This window comes from Lissotriton helveticus, chromosome 3_1 (assembly GCF_964261635.1).
Source record: "Lissotriton helveticus chromosome 3_1, aLisHel1.1, whole genome shotgun sequence".
NCBI lineage: Eukaryota > Metazoa > Chordata > Amphibia > Caudata > Salamandridae > Lissotriton > Lissotriton helveticus.
Window position 1 is genome coordinate 568034508 of NC_136061.1, and position 18944 is coordinate 568053451.

The following is an 18944-nucleotide window of genomic DNA, read 5'->3' on the forward strand; positions in this document are numbered from 1 at the left end:
TGACACCGGGGACAACGAAGAAACTGAGAAGACGTCGTTGACATGTGAGAAAGGCAAAGATGGAAAATCTCAAGAGCAAACACAAAGAACAAGCACGTGGTTGCTGAACAACTTCTCGGATGAAACAATGCCAAAGACAAGTCGACGAAGGCGCCCGGAGAATCGTTTTAAAGACAACCCTGAGTCACCAAACAACGCGTCATGGCCCACTTATTTCAGACATCCAGCACCCGATACACCCTCAAAGGAACGCTTCAAAAGGAGTATGGCCAGGAACTCCTCTGATTCAGAGAGCGCGTCCGTTCGATCCTGGAAGTCGACAAAAGACTTCTCTGACCTAGAAAACACGTTTATGGCCAGGAACTCCTCTGGTTCAGAGAGCACGTCTGTCCGATCTTGGAAGTCGACAAGAGACTTCTCTGACCCAGAGTGCTCATCTGTTCAATCCCGAGAATTGACCGAGTCATGGTCCCAACAACAGTCATGGCGTCAACCACTCAAACGCACCATGGAACCAGAAGACACCCTTCACATCAAGAGCAACACGTCACACACCAAGGACTCTGACCACTCAGTCATGCCACAAGACAACCCGTCATGTCAGTCACAAGTATATCTGGACACAGATCAGACACCGTCACCCCTGAAGGGGTCCGCGAGGCTGACTCAAAGGACCTACAGAGGGAAAACAGAGACAGTGGACCCTGGTCACCGGACGGGAAAGGGCCAGCCAGTCACTCCGCAAGGAAAACCGGACGCGTCAGTAGAGAGTGATCATCAGATGAGAGAGAAACATGCCTATGCACAGACGGCTCACGAGTCTGCCAGACAACCCGAGGCTGTGAATGAATCATCGAATCAAGCCAAGACAGTCTCATCAGATAGCACCATACTGTCTGATATGCATGACCCTGAATTGGAGGACAGTGTTGCCCTCAACAGGGCAAGACAAACGGAAGTAAAAGCAGATGCGGGTACTCGGAAGAGGACCAGAACATTAGTCACTCATGAAAGAGATCGAGCATCTGAACTAACAGTAGCTACACCACTGGAAGGAGACATGCTGACTGCGGAATGTGAGAGCAGACAGTTCACACACAACGTGATCAAGAATGCCCCGACTAAGACAACCGGAAGATTGACCAAAGTCAAGCCCACCGCGGATTCAACACTACTGAGGCTTGAAGAACAGGCTGTCCGCCGACCCGTGTGGTGGATTGAAGAACTACGAACACTGAGGACATTAAGCTCATTTTGTTAAGAAAGGGGGAGATGTAGCATTGTGGGATGTAGTCTAGTGGTTGGGGGGTGGAGTCAGAGGGAGGAGCAGGAACAGGAGGAGCCGGAGAACAGGAACCAGGGACAGTTAGAGTAGGGACAATCCAGGGGTAAGAGGTAGTGAATAAAGCTCCAGTTCACATGAGTACTTGTGTCTGTATTTCTTGTAGCAGGATGCTACAAGCCCCTTCTTCCAGGCGATGACTTCACAGCTTTTCTTGCCAAAGGACTGATGTTAGCTACTGAATCACACTCACCTGGCTTTTGTTAGCAGCCACTTTGGCAAACAGTGCTTGGGACACCTTGGCCCGCTTCATCTCCTGCTGTATCTCATCATAAATGGCAGATGTGATGTTCAGATTGCCCCCTTCCACCTTGATGGGCAGTTCAGCTGTTGGTGTTGAGGTTTTAGGCTACAAAGAAAAAAAAGGCAAATGTAAAAAATAGGGTTGATGTCCATCACAGACGTATCCACAGAAAATACGATAGAATTCCCCGTTGCCCAGAGCCAAAATGAAACTAAGGTCTCCAAAGTGGGGAACTTCTTACTCATTATATAATAGGTGTCAGAAGAGGCAAAAGGTGTAGGACTTCCACCGTACAAGCAATGGGAGGTGATCTAATCAGGTCTGGTTCACCTATTTTGCTTATGTTCCTGAGTATGTTTACTGAAAGAGATTGGATTACAATGTGGACCTCTCATAGTCTGGATTTATTTGCTTATACTACCTACAAATTTAACAGTAGAAAGATGCATTCAACTTCCAAGCATTCTTTAAAGTTTTCAAGACTGCAGGGTGATCTTTCCAGCCACTACCTCTAGATCAATCTGACAACTCAACTCGTTCACTGGAAGCAAATTAGTCATTCTTGAGATGTACCCACAAACTGGCCAATGAACTGCTGCCCATTTTAGGCCTCTTAGTTATGCAGTTATTCTCTTGCCCTACATTACATCACTGAAAACTGCTGCTCTGCTTTGATTACTCTGATCTAGTCTATCATGTTATTGATACTTTTAGAAAACTGGTAATAGACAACAGACATTAGCAGGGTTTGTGTTGTGCTCTCATCAGATTTTCTAAAGCATTTATCATTAGTGACAATTAATGCCTTTCAAGCCATCTACAACTGGCAGGGTTTGGGGGTATCAGACAGTGTTGTCTTCCTTCATTTTACACAAGGCACTACCAGGGTTCCTTATCCTGTTCATATCAAACCTAAACTAATGAATTGAGAAGTCACTGATGATCATCACTTTCGCTAATATTGTTTGTCCTTTCTATACTATCATATGCTATCTTTAGGAGTGTTTATTCTTTCTTTTCTACATCTCTGCCAACAATACTAAAAAGAGGCAGCACCTCATCAGTTATCCATAAAGGATCCTGGTAGATCCTCCAGTCTCTGATTTGGTACAATGACATAATCTGAAAATTGAGCTCTACTCCAATCTCAACCGGGATCATCTTTCCTTACCTCATGCACAGCCTCTAGAGTACTACAGGCAAGCACTTGTCTTGTGAAAAAACCCTTAATAGTCAATGTGTGGAGGTGGTCGTAATTGTCCATTTTTTTTATATTTCCTAATAAAGACTTCACGCACCACTGGAGTGCACGCTTATCTTCCATAATATGGAAGCATGTCTTGGGATATAGCAAAACTACTTATATACAATAAATACAGTGGGTTGTCAACCTTCAGGTGTACATGACCTATTCTTTCATCTTCTTCTTTCACTCTGTCTCTGTAGGTCATGTGTCCTTGACGAAAACCAACTTGCTTGAATTAAACCAGGGCATGACTGAGCTGATGATTTCTAGAAGAAACAAGTCAAAACTTTGACCATCGGGCCCCTTCCCCTCAGCTCTGGGTCTTTGTTCAAGAGCTTTGACTATTATTCATTATTTCGTTCTGAATGTTGGTTTAACCGTGACATCATACCGTGACCTCTTTTTGGGTATAGAATATTTGAAGAAAATAATCTGTACAATATTTTGCAATTCCACGCCTTTTAAATTGATTACGGCACTAGAACGCACCCACCCTATATTAAGGTAGATGTGAGTGATAAGTGATCGATCATCGGGAGCATTACTTTTCCACAGCGCATTGCGTTGGATAATTTTCACATTTGCTTTTACTCTCCATATTATTAAAATCATCTTCACTCGCACAAAAGGTAAAGCTGAACGGAAATAATCAATTTTGAATGAAATAAGTCTAGTAAATGGGTGGAGGTCCCTGAATAATAAATTATTACTGACTTTAATGCAGTCCCTCGAGCTTTCCTCGATGTCTATTAAAGCGTGGCGCGTGTCATCCGAGTACGCACGGGCGGCAGCGGTTATTACCATGATCCGGAAGCGCCGGTCACCGCATCCCACCGAGGAAATCAGTGAAAATGAAAAGGCACCGCTTCATTCGATAGAGCGGCTCCGGGAGCCCCCTCGCTCGCAGCCTTGATTTTCCTAAACGCATATTGTTATTTTAAGTATTCTGCCAGGCTCCTGTTAATTGAATGATTTCCCCACGTCAGCTTCCATGACAAATGAAGGACAAAAGGCAGCATTTTCGTTCCAATACTCCTAACCCCACTGTAAGCGTGACGAAAACACCCCCTCTGTCCAGGAAGCAGTGAAAGACCAACCTGATGTTCGGGGCACACACAGTAAGTGAATATCTCGGGGTGAAATCTTACACCTCCTGCTGGACAGAGGTCTAGTGGTTACCACAGAAATTGTAGTATCAGGAAACCAAATTTTTGAACTCATATTCCAGATTTGATCAAGTTGTGTAATCCTGTGCATGCAATTTACCATCACTGGATGTGCCCTTGAAATGGGAATTATAGGCGAAAGTGGTGTTACCACACATTTCTGCTGAAAATTCACCAATTTCGGGCAGTGAGGCGTGCAACAAACAGCATTATTCTGAACCACTCACAAATATGAGGCTGAACATTTGCAAGTAAAATGCCTATTGGAAACCAGCAGCTTTTTTTTGGCAACAGATTTAGAGTAAACCAAGAAAAACCGTAGAGTCCAGATTTGGATTTTGGGACAGGATAAAGCCTGGCAGGCGAGGACTGCGAACTGAGTGCAGATTCAACTCTTTTCCACCCAACTATGCACAACAAAACTGTAGGTACATGTCTGAGACTCAATCAGGAGTGTAGCTATAGATAAGTCAGCGGGTGCAGTGTCACCAGGGCCCAAGGGTGTGAGAAACCTCCTGCGCCTCAATTGTGGATGTATTTAAATATGTTACTGGGGACACACAGGCACATTCTACCTGCTTGCTTTGGGACCCGTGACACCCTTGCTGTGCCAATAGGCGCGCTGCTATGCACTTGACCCCGTGCACCACATGAACATGGTGAAGGAGGCCCGCTCATATCACCACACTCCCACCCACTAATGGAACCACACTGGCATGCATAGGCCTTAAGTAACAGTACACATCAGTGCTTACTCTTAAACTGTCATCCCTAAATTACGGAAGGAGTATAGACAGGCCCTCCACCGCTCATGCATTACATGGGCTACGGAGAATATGGGTCTGTGAACAAAGCTGATCCTTACATTTTCTGCCTTGCCCAAATGCAGGCTTTGATTGTGGGCCACATGCATATGAGAAAAGCCAATGACAGATATCCAGCACGTTTTGTGTATAGTTACACAAATTTCGTTTGTGATTCTGAGCAGCTGCAAAAATGCACATTATCTCAAGCTGTGTTAGTGCAAATACCTGGAAAATATTTGTGAAACTGTCCCAATTAGGCTTTAAAGGAGGAAAGAGAAAGGTGGTGGACCTGATCGTGGGTGGGCTTTACATCCCAACCCTTTTTGTGTTTCTCGGGAAAGTTGCGATGGCTTCTGATTACCAAAGGACGCATGTTCTTAGATCAATTTCCTACTCACAACCGTTGATACTTTTATGTTGGATTCACCCTATACTTCTTATAACTGCCAGTATTTTTCAAATTCCATTATTGTTTGTTGCACTACCGTGTGTTTACCATGTTCTTTATAGCAATGAAGCAGCCTAGAGGCAGCATGTTGGCGCTATATGAAGCATCTAAAATGCAATCAAATAATGTCAGGAGCAGAAATATTGCTGGTCACCCAGGGACACACCAGGAGTTCAGGAGTCTGGGGTGCCAAGGAAAGAAGAGCCTATTCAAAAGGTGCTGCAAAGAAACTCGGACCCTAAAACATGGGCCCTTGAGAATCATGAAAGACTTGTCCTTGAGGATGATTAAAGGTAAAGTCTTCTGAGCCAATGTGCTCACCTGTCCTTCAATATTCACTGCTTGGATTTAATTTCACAGCATTTTGTAAGTATTATTGTTCACTTCTGGGGGCTCCAGTACACACCACACAACCAGCCCTGTTTCGAAGCACAATAATTGTCTGTGCCCTAGTGCATTTTGTCTGCTTTGCCTCCATTAAAGAATTCACAAACTCCCAATCAAGTTACTTATTTTATCTACTGAGCATATGCCCCTAGAGCCCTGAATTCAGAGAAACCCGCCCACAGGCACCCAATGGTTCACCCTGAAACAGCGTGGACTTGTACAAAGCAGATAATGATAATACAAAACACACAGAAAGAATACGTGAATAAACGCCCAGGAAACATTGAATGCAGTGAGCCTGCATTCAAGGATATTATGGATTAAAGAGAGGTGCTATGTGTGCAAGGTGACAGGGATCTCTAGTTCTACATAATGGAGACGAGATGTGGTATGTGGGCTCTTCAGCAATTGTTTCAAGGAAGAACGAGAACACCCAGAGAATAAAACAATGGCTTCTCTAAAGAAGGCTTATGCAAGATGGCTTTCAATGCCGAGTTTATTAGCTGCAATACCCAGCTCTTGTGGATGTTATAATAATAATGTGCACATGCTTTATGTCACCAGATCGTTTTAAATGTATATAATATTTAAAAAAAAAAACAATGAGTAACAGATGTATACTGTGCTATGTTCAAATCGTGGCTTCCATGTGACACTAAAGAACCACTTGCCCTTCTGTTTATGCCACCAGAACCCTTCAATGGTAATATAACATCATGTTACATGTTGCCAGGTGACAGACGAAAACTCAATGAACACAAGAGTAATATTATTACTTAACAGTCGTGGTTGTGATTATAAAATTGAATCTGTGAGGCAATGTGGAGGAATGTTTAATTTTAGTCACGCTGGACTGTAGTAATAACCTGCACTTTGAACTTTGAATTCTAGTAGGACTTGTATATTTGTACATTCATTAGACCTGTTGTCCTAAGAATATATTTGATTGACTCTTGTGGATTGCATGTCCATATGCTTCAATTCAGGTCAGTTTGGCCTTTAGATGAGTTGGTGTGCATCGACTACTTCAGTCTTTATTTCATTTATGAAATCACAATATGGATGTTTTTAAACCTCGTAATGTTTTTTTCTGTACAGTGCAGAGAACTGGGGATAACACACCTTTCTATTTTGTGATGAATAGGTAGACAGTCCAAGTTGAAAGGGATCTGTCATATTTTCGTTTTGAAAATGTGGGCGTTAATATGGAAACTATTTTTCTAAATGCTATAGAAATCATTTAAATACCTTAGTACTTTCTCTTAAACTACTATATAATTTATATTATGCTCATAGTGCTGTAAATATCGTAGAAAGGCTAGCTTCTGCATTGCAAACAGCAGCCATCCTTTTATTTTTACCATCCTGAGGACATGTACAAACATTGTGTTTTGTTTGTGAGTGCAAAGTTTGTAACTGGGCATGAGGCGGTAATACAGGGGGGGAAGGCAAAGAGGGGTGCTTTAGCCCAACCATTTTGGGGCCTGACACATAATATCAATGTGGGCTGAAGTCAACTATCATGGTAAAAGAGATGCCCAAATATTTGCAGGTCACCTGTAATTTGGGTTAGTTTTTGAATAGTCTCCTGGGTGTAAAGTAGATCATTGTCAAAGTCTATGCATAATGTACCCAGGTCTCAAACTGCTAGTCAAACAAAGTCTATGCCCAGCTTCCGGTGCCGTCATTGCAAAGCCACCCTGTGAATACTGTGCTTATTGGTGCTGGGAGCAGTGAATGGCCTAGAAATCCCAGGCAGGGAGAAAGTGTATTGTTATTGTTATTGTTATTGTACATAAATAAGCACGTTGATAAAGGGACACTAGGAATTAATGATAAGATCATTCTAAATTATGTTACAAAGGGCCAGATGTAGGTAAATACTATTTACCGATTCTTAAATACCGAATTTTACCGATTCGATATTTAAGAATAGGTAAATAGTATGTAGGTAATTTTTCGGTAAATTTTTCCAAATCGGTAAAATTCGGTATTTACCGATTCGGTATTTGCCAAATCGGTAATTCCCATTCATTCCTAAGGGCCTATGGGCCTAGAGGCCCAAAGGAATGAATGGGAATTACCGAATCGGTAAATAGTTGGTGGTAAATAACGAATCCTTAACTGAGGAATGCACTCACTTGAGTGCCCTCTACATTACGGATTCGGTAATTTACCGAATCGGTATGTTAAGAAATCGGTAATTTACCGATTCCTTAAGTTACCGATTCGGTAAAATACCGAATCCTACAAAAATGCCACCTACATTCCAAATGCCAAATACCGGTTTGTAGGAAAATCACTCTTAACCTGAATAGAAACGCCATGATAGGCTTAATCGTCGGACTGCAAGAAGTCAGGATTACTCTCTCCCTCCAACTAGTATACAATATCCAAAGTTCTTCCATCTTCCTGCTTCTCTTGCTGTTCAGATCCAGTTTACAAACTCTATCCACTGATTTTAGCCAACTACTGAGAGTGGGTGGGGAGGACGTGGGCCAGTTAATTCAGATCTTGCTCCTTGCATACAAGATGTGGAAAAGAAGGCGCTTCTGCCTAAGTAATACACACTGGTTTGACTGGGTGTTCATACCAGATAAAATCAAAAGCGGGAATACCTTACTATGGCTGCTCATGATTCCAGAGATTACTCTCTGCAAACGCTCCCAAAAGCCACTTAATCCAGGGCAACAAGCAAACATATGAATATTGTTAGAACTGGGGGGCTCTTTTTAGCAATGGTTTGCACCTTTGTCCAAATAGGGACCCTTGCTTCTAGTCAGAGTAAGAGGGCTACACTTCTAAAATAACCCCCGCTCAACCCTGTGGTAACTTGGCACGAACAGGAAGGCTTATCTCAGAGGCAATGTGTGAAGCATTTGGGAACACATAAAGTAATACAGTGAAAACACTACAAATGGACACAACCCAGGTTTTATAAAAATAAGTATTCTTTATATAGACTTAACATAAGACCACAATGACAAAAATCCACAATACAGTATTAAGAAAATTACTTTAAGATGGTAGAAATAACTCAGTACACTTTAGATGGTAAATGCGACATGTTTCTCACAAAGTACCTTTGGATGAGTCACGCAAGTTAAAGAAAAGGTTTGCAGGGAAACCGATGCGTCGGTTCCTTGCATCGGGGGAGGTGATGCGTCTGTTCCTCAGTGCTTGGACAAAGTAGGCGATGTGTCTGTTCCTTCAGGAGAGGAGATGATGCGACGAACTTGTGGTGCGTTCCGGTTGCGATGCGAGAAGATGGCGCTGCGATGCGACGATCCGGTGCGATGCGAAATAATGGCACACGCGATGACGTGAAGACGATGCGTGCACGCCCAACGGCCGTGCGGCAACACTGGAACTTCTAAGCGGCGACAGGCCCTGCGACACGCCTCCCCCTTGATGCTACGGCGACCCTTGCGGTGGCGACATGCTTCTCTGGGGATGCGACTACAAATAGCTGCGACTGAGACACGCTTCTCCGGTGATGCAACGTTGAGTCGTGCTTCTAGATCCCAACAACACGTAGGCTTCTGCGGACAGAATTCCCAGCAAGGAAATTCAGGGGCGAGATGGTGGTAAAGTCTTGTATCCCTGAGACTTCAGCATGAGGCAAGCACAGTTCAAGCCCTTGGAGATTCTTCTTCAAGATAATGAAAGTTGCAATAAAAGTCTTTCTCCTTTCCTTGGCAATAAAGAAAGCTCTGCTGGCCAACCCCAGAAAGCAACACACTGGCACAGGGGGCAGTCCAACTCCTGCAGATTCTCTGGTTCTTCTCCTTGGCAAAAGGGCCATCTTGATGTCCAGAAGTGATCTTACATCTTGGGGTCTGGGCCCCAATATTTACACTAGTAAATTCTTTGTCCTCTGAGGGCAGAGGGTGCCTGTACCTAGCCAAAACCAGGTCTGTGCAGCTTCCTGGCAGGAGGCGGAGACAGCATTGTTGAAAGCAGACCTGGCACAGGTAGCTGAAAGGAACCCCCCCCCCTACTCTCTATTCTATGAAGGCTGGGGGCACTGAAAGGAAATCTCTGCCCCCACTCTCTATGCAGCCACGGTCCTATTCAGCCTAGCCCTGACTCAACAGATGCTGGAACCCAAGCCCTCCTGTCACTCACAAACCAGACATGCAATACACAACCTAGCAGAAGCAGGCCAGATGGTTAGGTCAGAAAATACCTACTTTCTAAAAGTGGGATTTTCAAACACAGAATGTTAAAACCAATTTCACTAAAAGATGTATTTTATCATTCTGAGTTCAGGCATACTATTTTTTTCTACCATGTTCCCTGGGTCAGTTAGGATTATAGGATGTTATAGTCAAACTCCCTATTCTGGCCTATGGGGACAGGTAGCCTTTCAATAGTGAATGAATGAAGGAACATTTGTAGAGCGCGTGGTTTTCCATGGGCATCCCAGCGCTAATAGTGAAAAACAAAATGGTCTGTAATGCACTTTCAGGACATGCCACATACATCAGGGCATGTCCTACCTTTCACATACAATGCACCCTGCCCTAGGGCCTACCTTAGAGGTGGCTAACATGTAGAAAAGGGAAGGTTTAGGCACTGGCCAGTGGTTGCACTTACCAAGTCGACATGGCAGTACTAGACTGCACACAGGTTCTGCAATGGCAGGCCTGAGACACACTTTACAAGCTGCTTCTGTGGGTGGCACAATCAGGGCTGCAAGCCAACTAGCAGCATTTGATCTACAGGCCCTGGGCACACATGGTGCACTGTACTAGGGTCTGGCAAGTAAATCAAGTAAGCCAATCATGGAGTCACTAATCCATTACATCTGTTTAACATAGGGAGCACTTGCACTGTGGCACTGAATAGCAGTGGTACAGTGCGCAAAGCAACTAAAACCAGTCAAACATATTAAAAATAGAGGAGGCAACAGCAAAAAATAGAAGGGAGGCTCACGCCAATGGTACTAAGTCTAACATACTATCATCCGCCTATCCCTCTCCACAGCGATTATAAAGAGGCGAGGGAGACTCCCACTGCATTTTGCATGTCTCTGCATATACCTGAACCATGATAGGGTGCCTTTGGTTTGTGCCGTTAACAACTCCCACAAAATTACTCCAGAACCCTCCTGCAACTGCCCCCATCTCTTGATGCCTACTGCGATCAATGGGATGCTCAGCTTATCCAGCAGCTGGGGATTTCCATATTGGAGTAAACTCAGAGTAATAATCAATTCCAAAGATTTCCCTCAGACAACACCATAATTCTAAAAAAGCCCGCAAAACTTTCAGCTGGACCTTCTTGAAGTACTTTGGATCCCCAAACTTAAACAGGACACCCTTCTGCCCAATCTGATTCAGCAGACCCACAAAAATACTGCCCCAACTAGAATCATCAGGGATCCCCAAAATCATTCTAGAAATCCTAAATTAAGGTAAAACAGTAAAACATTTGGCAATGCTACGCCCCCCTTTTACCAGCTTCCTTCGGTTTTTCCAACTGAGTCTTGGACAATTGGAGGCCCAAATAATCTCCCTATCCTCCCTTGTATCTTATCTAAGCTGCCCCTAGGTAAAGATAGAGGAAAGTTGTCAACCAAATAAGTCAGCTTGGGTCAGATCGTCATCTTCTCTAAGTTTGTCCTACCATAAAGGGTAAAGGGAGTAATTAAGTAAGTAAATTTATTATGTATAGTTAATTAAAACCAATACAAACGTTACAATTAAAACAATTTCTTAAAATGTAATAAAAGAATGTAGACTGTGTGATCGTCCTTATCGAAGACCGTGCGGTGAGAGACCAGGAGTAGTGATCTAGCAGTGATCCCTGAACCGGGGCGGGCTAGCCATTTGTGGACCAAAAGTTCGTTAATAGGTGCCAGAACCAATGGTTACCGCCAGTTGGAGATTTGGCAGTCTTTGCTCTATCTTGTTGTGTATAGTTAGTTAAACCAATTCAATCGTTATATTTAAGACAATTTCTTAGAGTGTGGTAAAAGGATATAGTCTGTGTAATCGTCCTTATCGAAGACCATGCGGTGAGAGACCCGGAGTAATTGTGTAACAGTTTGCCCCGAGCCGGGGCGGGCTAGGCATTTATAGCCCTAAGTTCGTCCATTAGGTGCCAGAACCAATGATTGCCGCCAGTTGTGGATTTGGCAAAGGGAGAGTTCGTCACACGATAATATTGCCTCAATTTTCTCCCTCACCCACCTGAAGTTATACTCCGGTACCTCTTCTAATTTATGTAGGACTGACGTGCCTAAATGCCTACTCACTTTTTCACAGCGCCTGGGCTTTCTAAGTCCCAAACCATCACCTCTCCATTGTTTCCATATTTATAAAATAGCCAGAGAAGGTCCGTTATAGTCTCCTTACATCCCACTGTTACATGTGGATCCCTCATATGTAGAATGCTGTTTTCTGCATAAAGGCCTATCTTAACCATATAATTCTGTTTATTAGAATCGCACAGCGCTGGTGCCTCAATAAGAGAAACAGGGATAAAAGGGCACCCCTGACGTGTCCTCTTTGAGATCTTGACTCTCCTGATCAAACCCCCATTTACCAAGATCTTAGCTGATGGTGCTGTATAGAGAGCCCTTAACTACAGCAACAAACCCTAAGGGAAACCTGAACATACCCAACATGTCCCACAGATAGGCCCAGCAGGCCCTATCAAATGCCTCAGCTCTATCAATAGTGATAATGCCTAATAAATCAGAATTCTCTGTTGCCAGATCTTTCACAGATATCCATTGGTTTGTCAGATCATTCAACAGCCTATCTAGCACAAACCCCTTCTGATCTGGATGCACTATCTTGCCAACAATCAAGGAGATCGTCTTTGATAAAATGCCAGCAAAGTCCTTATTATCGAAATTCAATAAAGATATGGGTTTGTATAAATCTGCTCTTTTAGGGTCTTTATGTGGTTTTAAAAGTTGAGCTATCAGGGCATAATTCCAAGATGAAGGAATTTCTTAGTGTCCGGCCAATAGTAACTTGAACAATTCCTTTCATACCAGGGCTATTATTTCTTTCAGTACCTTATAAAATTACCCCGGGAGAGCATCCGGGCCTGCCGCCTCCCATTCCTGAATTTAACAATCTGTAAAATGATTTCCTCCTCCTTAATATCCATCAATAGATCTTGTTCAATTCTAGACAGACAGGGAAGTTGAAACCCTGCTAACCACCCTCTTACTTCAGAAGCCCTAAGAGTGCCTCACTCTAAATATGTCTTCAAACACTTTGTGAAAGCATTCAGCAATCACCTCAGAATCTTTTAACACCTTGCTATTACTATCCACTCTCAAACTCTCTATATAGTTCAGTCCTCTTTCCACTCTTATTTTCCAGGCTAACAACTTACCGCTACTTTCCCCATACAAAACTTGCACAAGCATGCTGGCATGCCACCTTGCTCTAACCCTGCCCTCGATGACCTAAACATTTGCTGCCTGTCTCTCAGCCAACCTCTTTTTAACTGCATCCAACCCTACTCGTAAAGACGGATTCAAAATGTCCCTTTACATCGTCCCATCTCTTCTTCAAAACCCCTATCCATTGTTTGTAACTCCCTTGACCTAATGAAGCCCTGCTTGCATAAAAAGTCCTCAGACAACTGCCTCATATGAGTCCCATACTATCCTCACAGGGGCCTGAACCCAAGTTAACCCTAAAATAAAACCTACTCTCTACCTTTAACACCTGCATTATATCCAAGTTTGATAACGACTGCCTATCCATGGTCCACCAGGAGCTACTTTTTACATCAGCTAATCTGACATCTAGCAATACACCGGCGGGATCAGTGGATCCTGATATGCCTAATGTTGTTCACACTGAATAGCAAGGAATTATCCATTGAAAAAAGAATTAATCTGATAGCACGTTGGTATTTATTATTGTAATAAGTGCACCATTTGTTGACCCTGGACTTTTACCGCCACACATCACACAGGTTAAAGTCCAGCATCTGATTCTTCAAAGACTTCCTCATTTTAGTATGTCCCGCCACCCGTCTTTGTGATGATCTGTCCAACGTTGGATCCAGGCATACATTAAAATCACCTCCAATCACTATGGGTGGGGAGAGTACAACAAGTTCTCTCCAAGGTTGTGCAGGGGAAAGACATTGTCGCAATTTGGACCATAGAGGCCTACACATGTAAACCTGTTCTGCCCAAAAGTCATACTAATAATAATCAAGCTACCTGAGCAGTCAGTCTAGTATATTTCTGTCAGTATGTTCCCTGGTGACAAGAGCTACACCCTTAGTGGAGAAGGATTGATCTGAGCACAACCTTGATGGATCCAAGCTTGATCCCCAAAATGGCCTTTACACTCCCATGCTCAAAGGTGTGTCTCCTGCAGGACTATAATATCCGTCAGGCAATCCTTCAGATACTGACAAATTAATCCTTGTTATCGCCTGCACCGGAGGCTATTGACATTGCAGGTCAAAAACCACCACCCCTTTACCTGCACCCATTCTATCAAGATCTCCACACATTCTCCCCCTACCTGGCAGCCTTTTATGCTAATATAAGTGTCTTGGCTTATGTCTACAAAAACAAGAACTCCTAAACAGTCAATATAGCCTATAAGGCCATAAGGACCTGTTTTCACCTATCCTACTTTTTTGTCTTTTCCCCCATGAGAGAAGATGATTCTGTATTATGGTGGATCAATCCTTTACTGGCGATCTTATTAATAATTGAAGGTTTAGCGTTATTACATTGTCTTCATATGAAGACCAGGGCAAGATGAGTGTAGACCCTAGCCACTTTTTCATATTTACGTCTGACAGAAGGACTTTTCATTATTAGACATCACTTTACCAGGCACCATCCCCAGCAAGGGGCAGCATTGATATTTAGTATGTGATGCACTAGAGCAGGGGTCTCCAACTTTTTCTGTAATAAGAGCTACTCATGTTTAATTAACATGATCCTGAACTACTTATATTATTAGTGTTGTAATAGAGACCACGTCAGACAATATTACATAAGTGGCAGCTCTATACAATACTATTCATATTGTTCACCTTGGTGTATTGGATTACGTAGCCAATAGTAATGTACAACAAACATTATCAATTTGGAATTCTGTACATGTGTATCACATAACAGCCAAAGCTGCACTGTACCTAGGTGATAAGTCTCCTCAAAGCTGCATATCTTATTGCTGAAATATATATCAGCATTAAATATAACATAGCGTATATTAGTAAAGTGCACGTTCATTCTAAAAGGTATCTTGATGCTGAAATGACATGTTTATTGGTATCCAACTCTGTGGTTGCATTGGAATTCAATTGGAAAGTCAACCAATGTTCTCCAAACATCAGTTTTGAATGGCTGGAGGCAAGAAGCAATATGGACAACCAAAGGGAGGGAGGAAGGGAAGAACCAACACAGACAACAGGTTTGTGGCAACTAAGAAGCAACAAGGACAATAACAACAGGGGAAGAAGAAAGAAAAAATAGTACCCATCACAGAATGAGCAGCAGAAGGGCACTAATCAAAATGAAGCAATCAATACTTGCTCCTTGCTCTAAACAAAAGAAGAGGAAGTGAAACCAGCACAATCTAGTCAATTAGGTGGCAGCAACGAAGAGTGACAATGACCCCAATAAATGATAAGAAATGGGCAGGCTCCATACCCTTTGTAGTAAACTAAGGGCCTGATGTACGACTGGGGCATTTAGCGACACGCAAATTGTTTTTAATTGCGAGTCGCCATTTGCAAGTCACCAAATGCCATGTACAACAGTGTCAGAGACAATGTTTGCGATTCCCAATGGGGTCACCAATTGCATGCCTCATCAGTATTCATGAGGCGCTCGCAAATTGCGACCCCATTAGGAATGGCTGGCCCTCCCAGGTATGGTGGCCTACTGGGCTCAGCAGACCTCCATGTCTGGGCCTGCTTTTCAATAAAGACGTTCTTTTTTTAAAATGCAGCCCATTTGTCTTAAAGGCAAACGGGAAGGATTTTTTGAAAAATATGAATCTTTTTTGTTTGTAAGGGCAGGCAATGGTCCCTGGGACCACTTCCTGCCCCTAAAAAATATTTTTCCCTTGCATTTTTGCAAAGTGGAAGGGGCCTCCCGGGGACCCCTTCCCATTTGTGAGTGCATTACCACCCTCTTGAGGAGGGTGGTAAATTGAGAGTGTTTTACGACCGCAATTGCAGTCGCAAAACATTCTTACATAGGGTAGCCAGTCGCAATTAGGAAGGAACACCCTTGGAGCGCCCTTTCCTAATTGCGTTTCACAAATCCTATTTAGTGAGTTGCAAATAAATTATGACTCGCTAAATAGGGTTTGTACATGGCCCTATTAGTTTTTGCATGCGTAAACAGGTCGCTAACCCGTTTGCGCATGCAAAATGGGTGGTACATCTGGCCCAAAATGTCTTGCAAATTACAGCACATGTATTGTCTCATATTTTGTAGACCTCATAAAAGTTCAGAGCACGATAATTTGAGGAGTGCTTCAAATAGCCAACTCTGGCACAAATTGAGCTATGCAGTAACTTTCAAAATTTTTAAATGTGTAATTGTGTGTTCTCTCATAAAATAGTGTTGCAATATGCTTACAATCGTTAAGTTCTATAACAAGGTGCACATAAACATTTAAAAAGAGGCGAGACAAACATCTACTGACTTGTGATTTAGAAATGCACCCTCAGATTGATAGCATGCCAACAAGAGTTATGGTTTATGTCCACACGCACAATGTCACCAATTTTCTTCTCTCTTTGATGAAATTGCAGTCCTATGACACTCGGTCATCCTGAGGAGAAGAAACTTTGGACAGAGGTTTGATGGTCCCTCAGTTATCCAAAGATAGACACTTTGGCGTATCCCACTATCTCACACCCTCCCATATTCTGGTAATGATACAAGTATTCCATCTGAGCTAGAAGGGCATGAATTAACTGAGGACAGTCATCATGTAGGGCATATGAGACAAACACTGTGCTTATCAGCCATTGGGATATTATTTGGGCTGGTTCTGAAGCTGTGCATAGCGATTGCTGTGCATTCAACCCCCGGTGTGAGTAGAGGGTTGGAAATGAAGTACATCTTAAAACACCCCATGAAATTCTCTGAAAAAGCCACAATTAAAAACTTTCTTTTGGTCGTGGGTCAAACTGGTAAAACCATTGCAATTTGTCAATTATGGTTATCAACGCACACAACACACACCATGACTCATGGTATCCATCATGCTCAAAAGAGCAATTTGCTAATGCACAGAAGCACAAAAACAGTATTCATGAAAACATTATGCAGGTAGTGCAAGTTATTGTGTGTGTAGTGTGCATTATGCAATAACTGGTGAATTTCAGCTTCATTACTGCCAAATATACATGACCACTTTAAGAGCCCGCATCTTCTTAATCAATATCTGTCATCAGCAGATTTCAAATTTTTTGTACATCAAGTGCATACATTTGCCCATTATTTCATACTATGCAAATGAATAAATGTTGAAAAAGGAGTATACTTTAAAGGTAAACCCACTTATTGTATAAAACATTCACTCCTTTGCGTTCATAGACAACAAGTTGATGTAGGTACATGTTTGCTTTAGATATACAATGCATGAACCTTTTTTCTTTTTTAATCAAAATTGACCAATAAAGAACATTGAAAATTCTACGGCTAATTTCTGAATATTCAATTCTTTCCTGCACACACCACGAATTATTTGTTAAGGATTTTGAGCACAGTGGCACTAAAGGGCAGTTTGGGTTTTCTGCACGGGTCAATACAGCAGAGAAAACTAGTACAGAGGTGCAGGAATTCTAGTCCACCGTCATGTTCGCTTTATTGCATACAATGCATGCATCTATACACTTACTTATATAGCAAGGGTTGCATCACAAATTTGACTATACCATAGACTGGCTCCCTCTTACATGCGGGATATTACAAGGGTGTGATCTGGTAGGCACTCAGTATAGTTAAACTCCTAAAATGTTACGAATATGAGTACATTTCAGTAATTTATTATAGGGATTTGAACATGAAATGCAATAGCAAGCCCCCTTTTGAAATTCTTTTAAAGTTCTGTTGCAAATAATTTTGAAAGAGATATTCAGGCAGAGGACAGTTCTAGACTTTCAATATCTTAGGTATTTCAGCGGGAACAGACTCCGTTCTATCGTTTTTTAAGAGCATGATTGCAGGACGGGTCCTTGCTGTCCCCTCAGAATAGTCCAGTATGATCTGGAGTTGTGGGCACTTCAAAGCAGCCCAAGGGGCACATGAAGCTTGAAATTTGCAAGACCTTAAGACCATACCATTCCGTACATCCATGAGAACCTTACAAATATAACTCTTACTACTCCACACAACCACAACCTGAATTGCATGAACAGTACGCATTACTGTTACCCAATTCAAGGACACTCACTGGCAGTCTCACCATTGCCAAAGGATGGTCACAACCAGGGGAAATGGAACCTGTGTTCTGACGGTTTTACCGAGAAATCTGCATTAGGCTACTTTCCAGTTCTCACCAGAATCCCTTGACCAAAGCTTCGATCTACTTGGAGCGACCTCCACCAGAAGCCGGTGCATCAATGCCACAGAACCATGCAGAAACTGAGCTCACGGTCATAGGTTTTGGTCAAGTCACAAACAATTCTTCCAGAATCTGTTGTTAGGGGTCTTCTTGAAATCCACCCTTTATGCCTTACACATTCCTTCAAATACAGAGCTTTCTATATCCGCATGCCATCACTTGAGCGTGAATGAGATGCCGCTCTGGCAGACGCAGATCATTAGCGCCAGAGCATCCCTGTCTACAACGATAACGAACATGTGTTTGCCAAGGTGTCGTACACATCAACCTGTCTTTTCTCATCGCGCGCAACGCTTCGGATAATAAGCCAGGTAAATGCTGCAAATTAGGGAGACTGAGCTCAGCGATCACAAGGTGGGGGGAATGTCACAACACAAGCAGTGCATTGGTATGTGGACCGAAACCCTTTGTCGAAAAGTGATTTCCAGCAAGCACTCTTCTAAAGACTCCCTAGCGCGAGCCAGAGCGCATGGAATGCCAGTGCTGGGAGGTACAAAGCATCCATAGAAGTGATGATGCTGTCGCACAGCAGCCAGGACAAGCTGAAGTGTCTGTCACTGATCTAATGCACTAGAAGCGTTTCAGGTGTGGATCAAGGCGCATGTAAGATGCAACTGGGTGGCGAGCTCACATATTTTTCGTATATCTGTATGAATAGATTCTTAATAAGTTACTTCATTTTTATTTCTTTGCATCATTAATTTATTGTGTGAAG

At 42.9% G+C, this 18944-nt stretch overlaps 1 protein-coding gene across 2 annotated transcripts in view; it reads right to left on the reverse strand.

Annotated features, from left to right (window-relative positions):
- Window positions 1-18944, reverse strand: part of SATB2 (SATB homeobox 2) — a 387952-nt gene that overhangs the window by 108859 nt on the left and 260149 nt on the right. For both annotated transcript variants that reach the window (XM_078680507.1, XM_078680508.1), the window contains one exon: window positions 1536-1691. In XM_078680507.1, the coding sequence (XP_078536633.1) occupies window positions 1536-1691 (156 nt within the window). The remainder of the gene's footprint in view (window positions 1-1535; window positions 1692-18944) is intronic.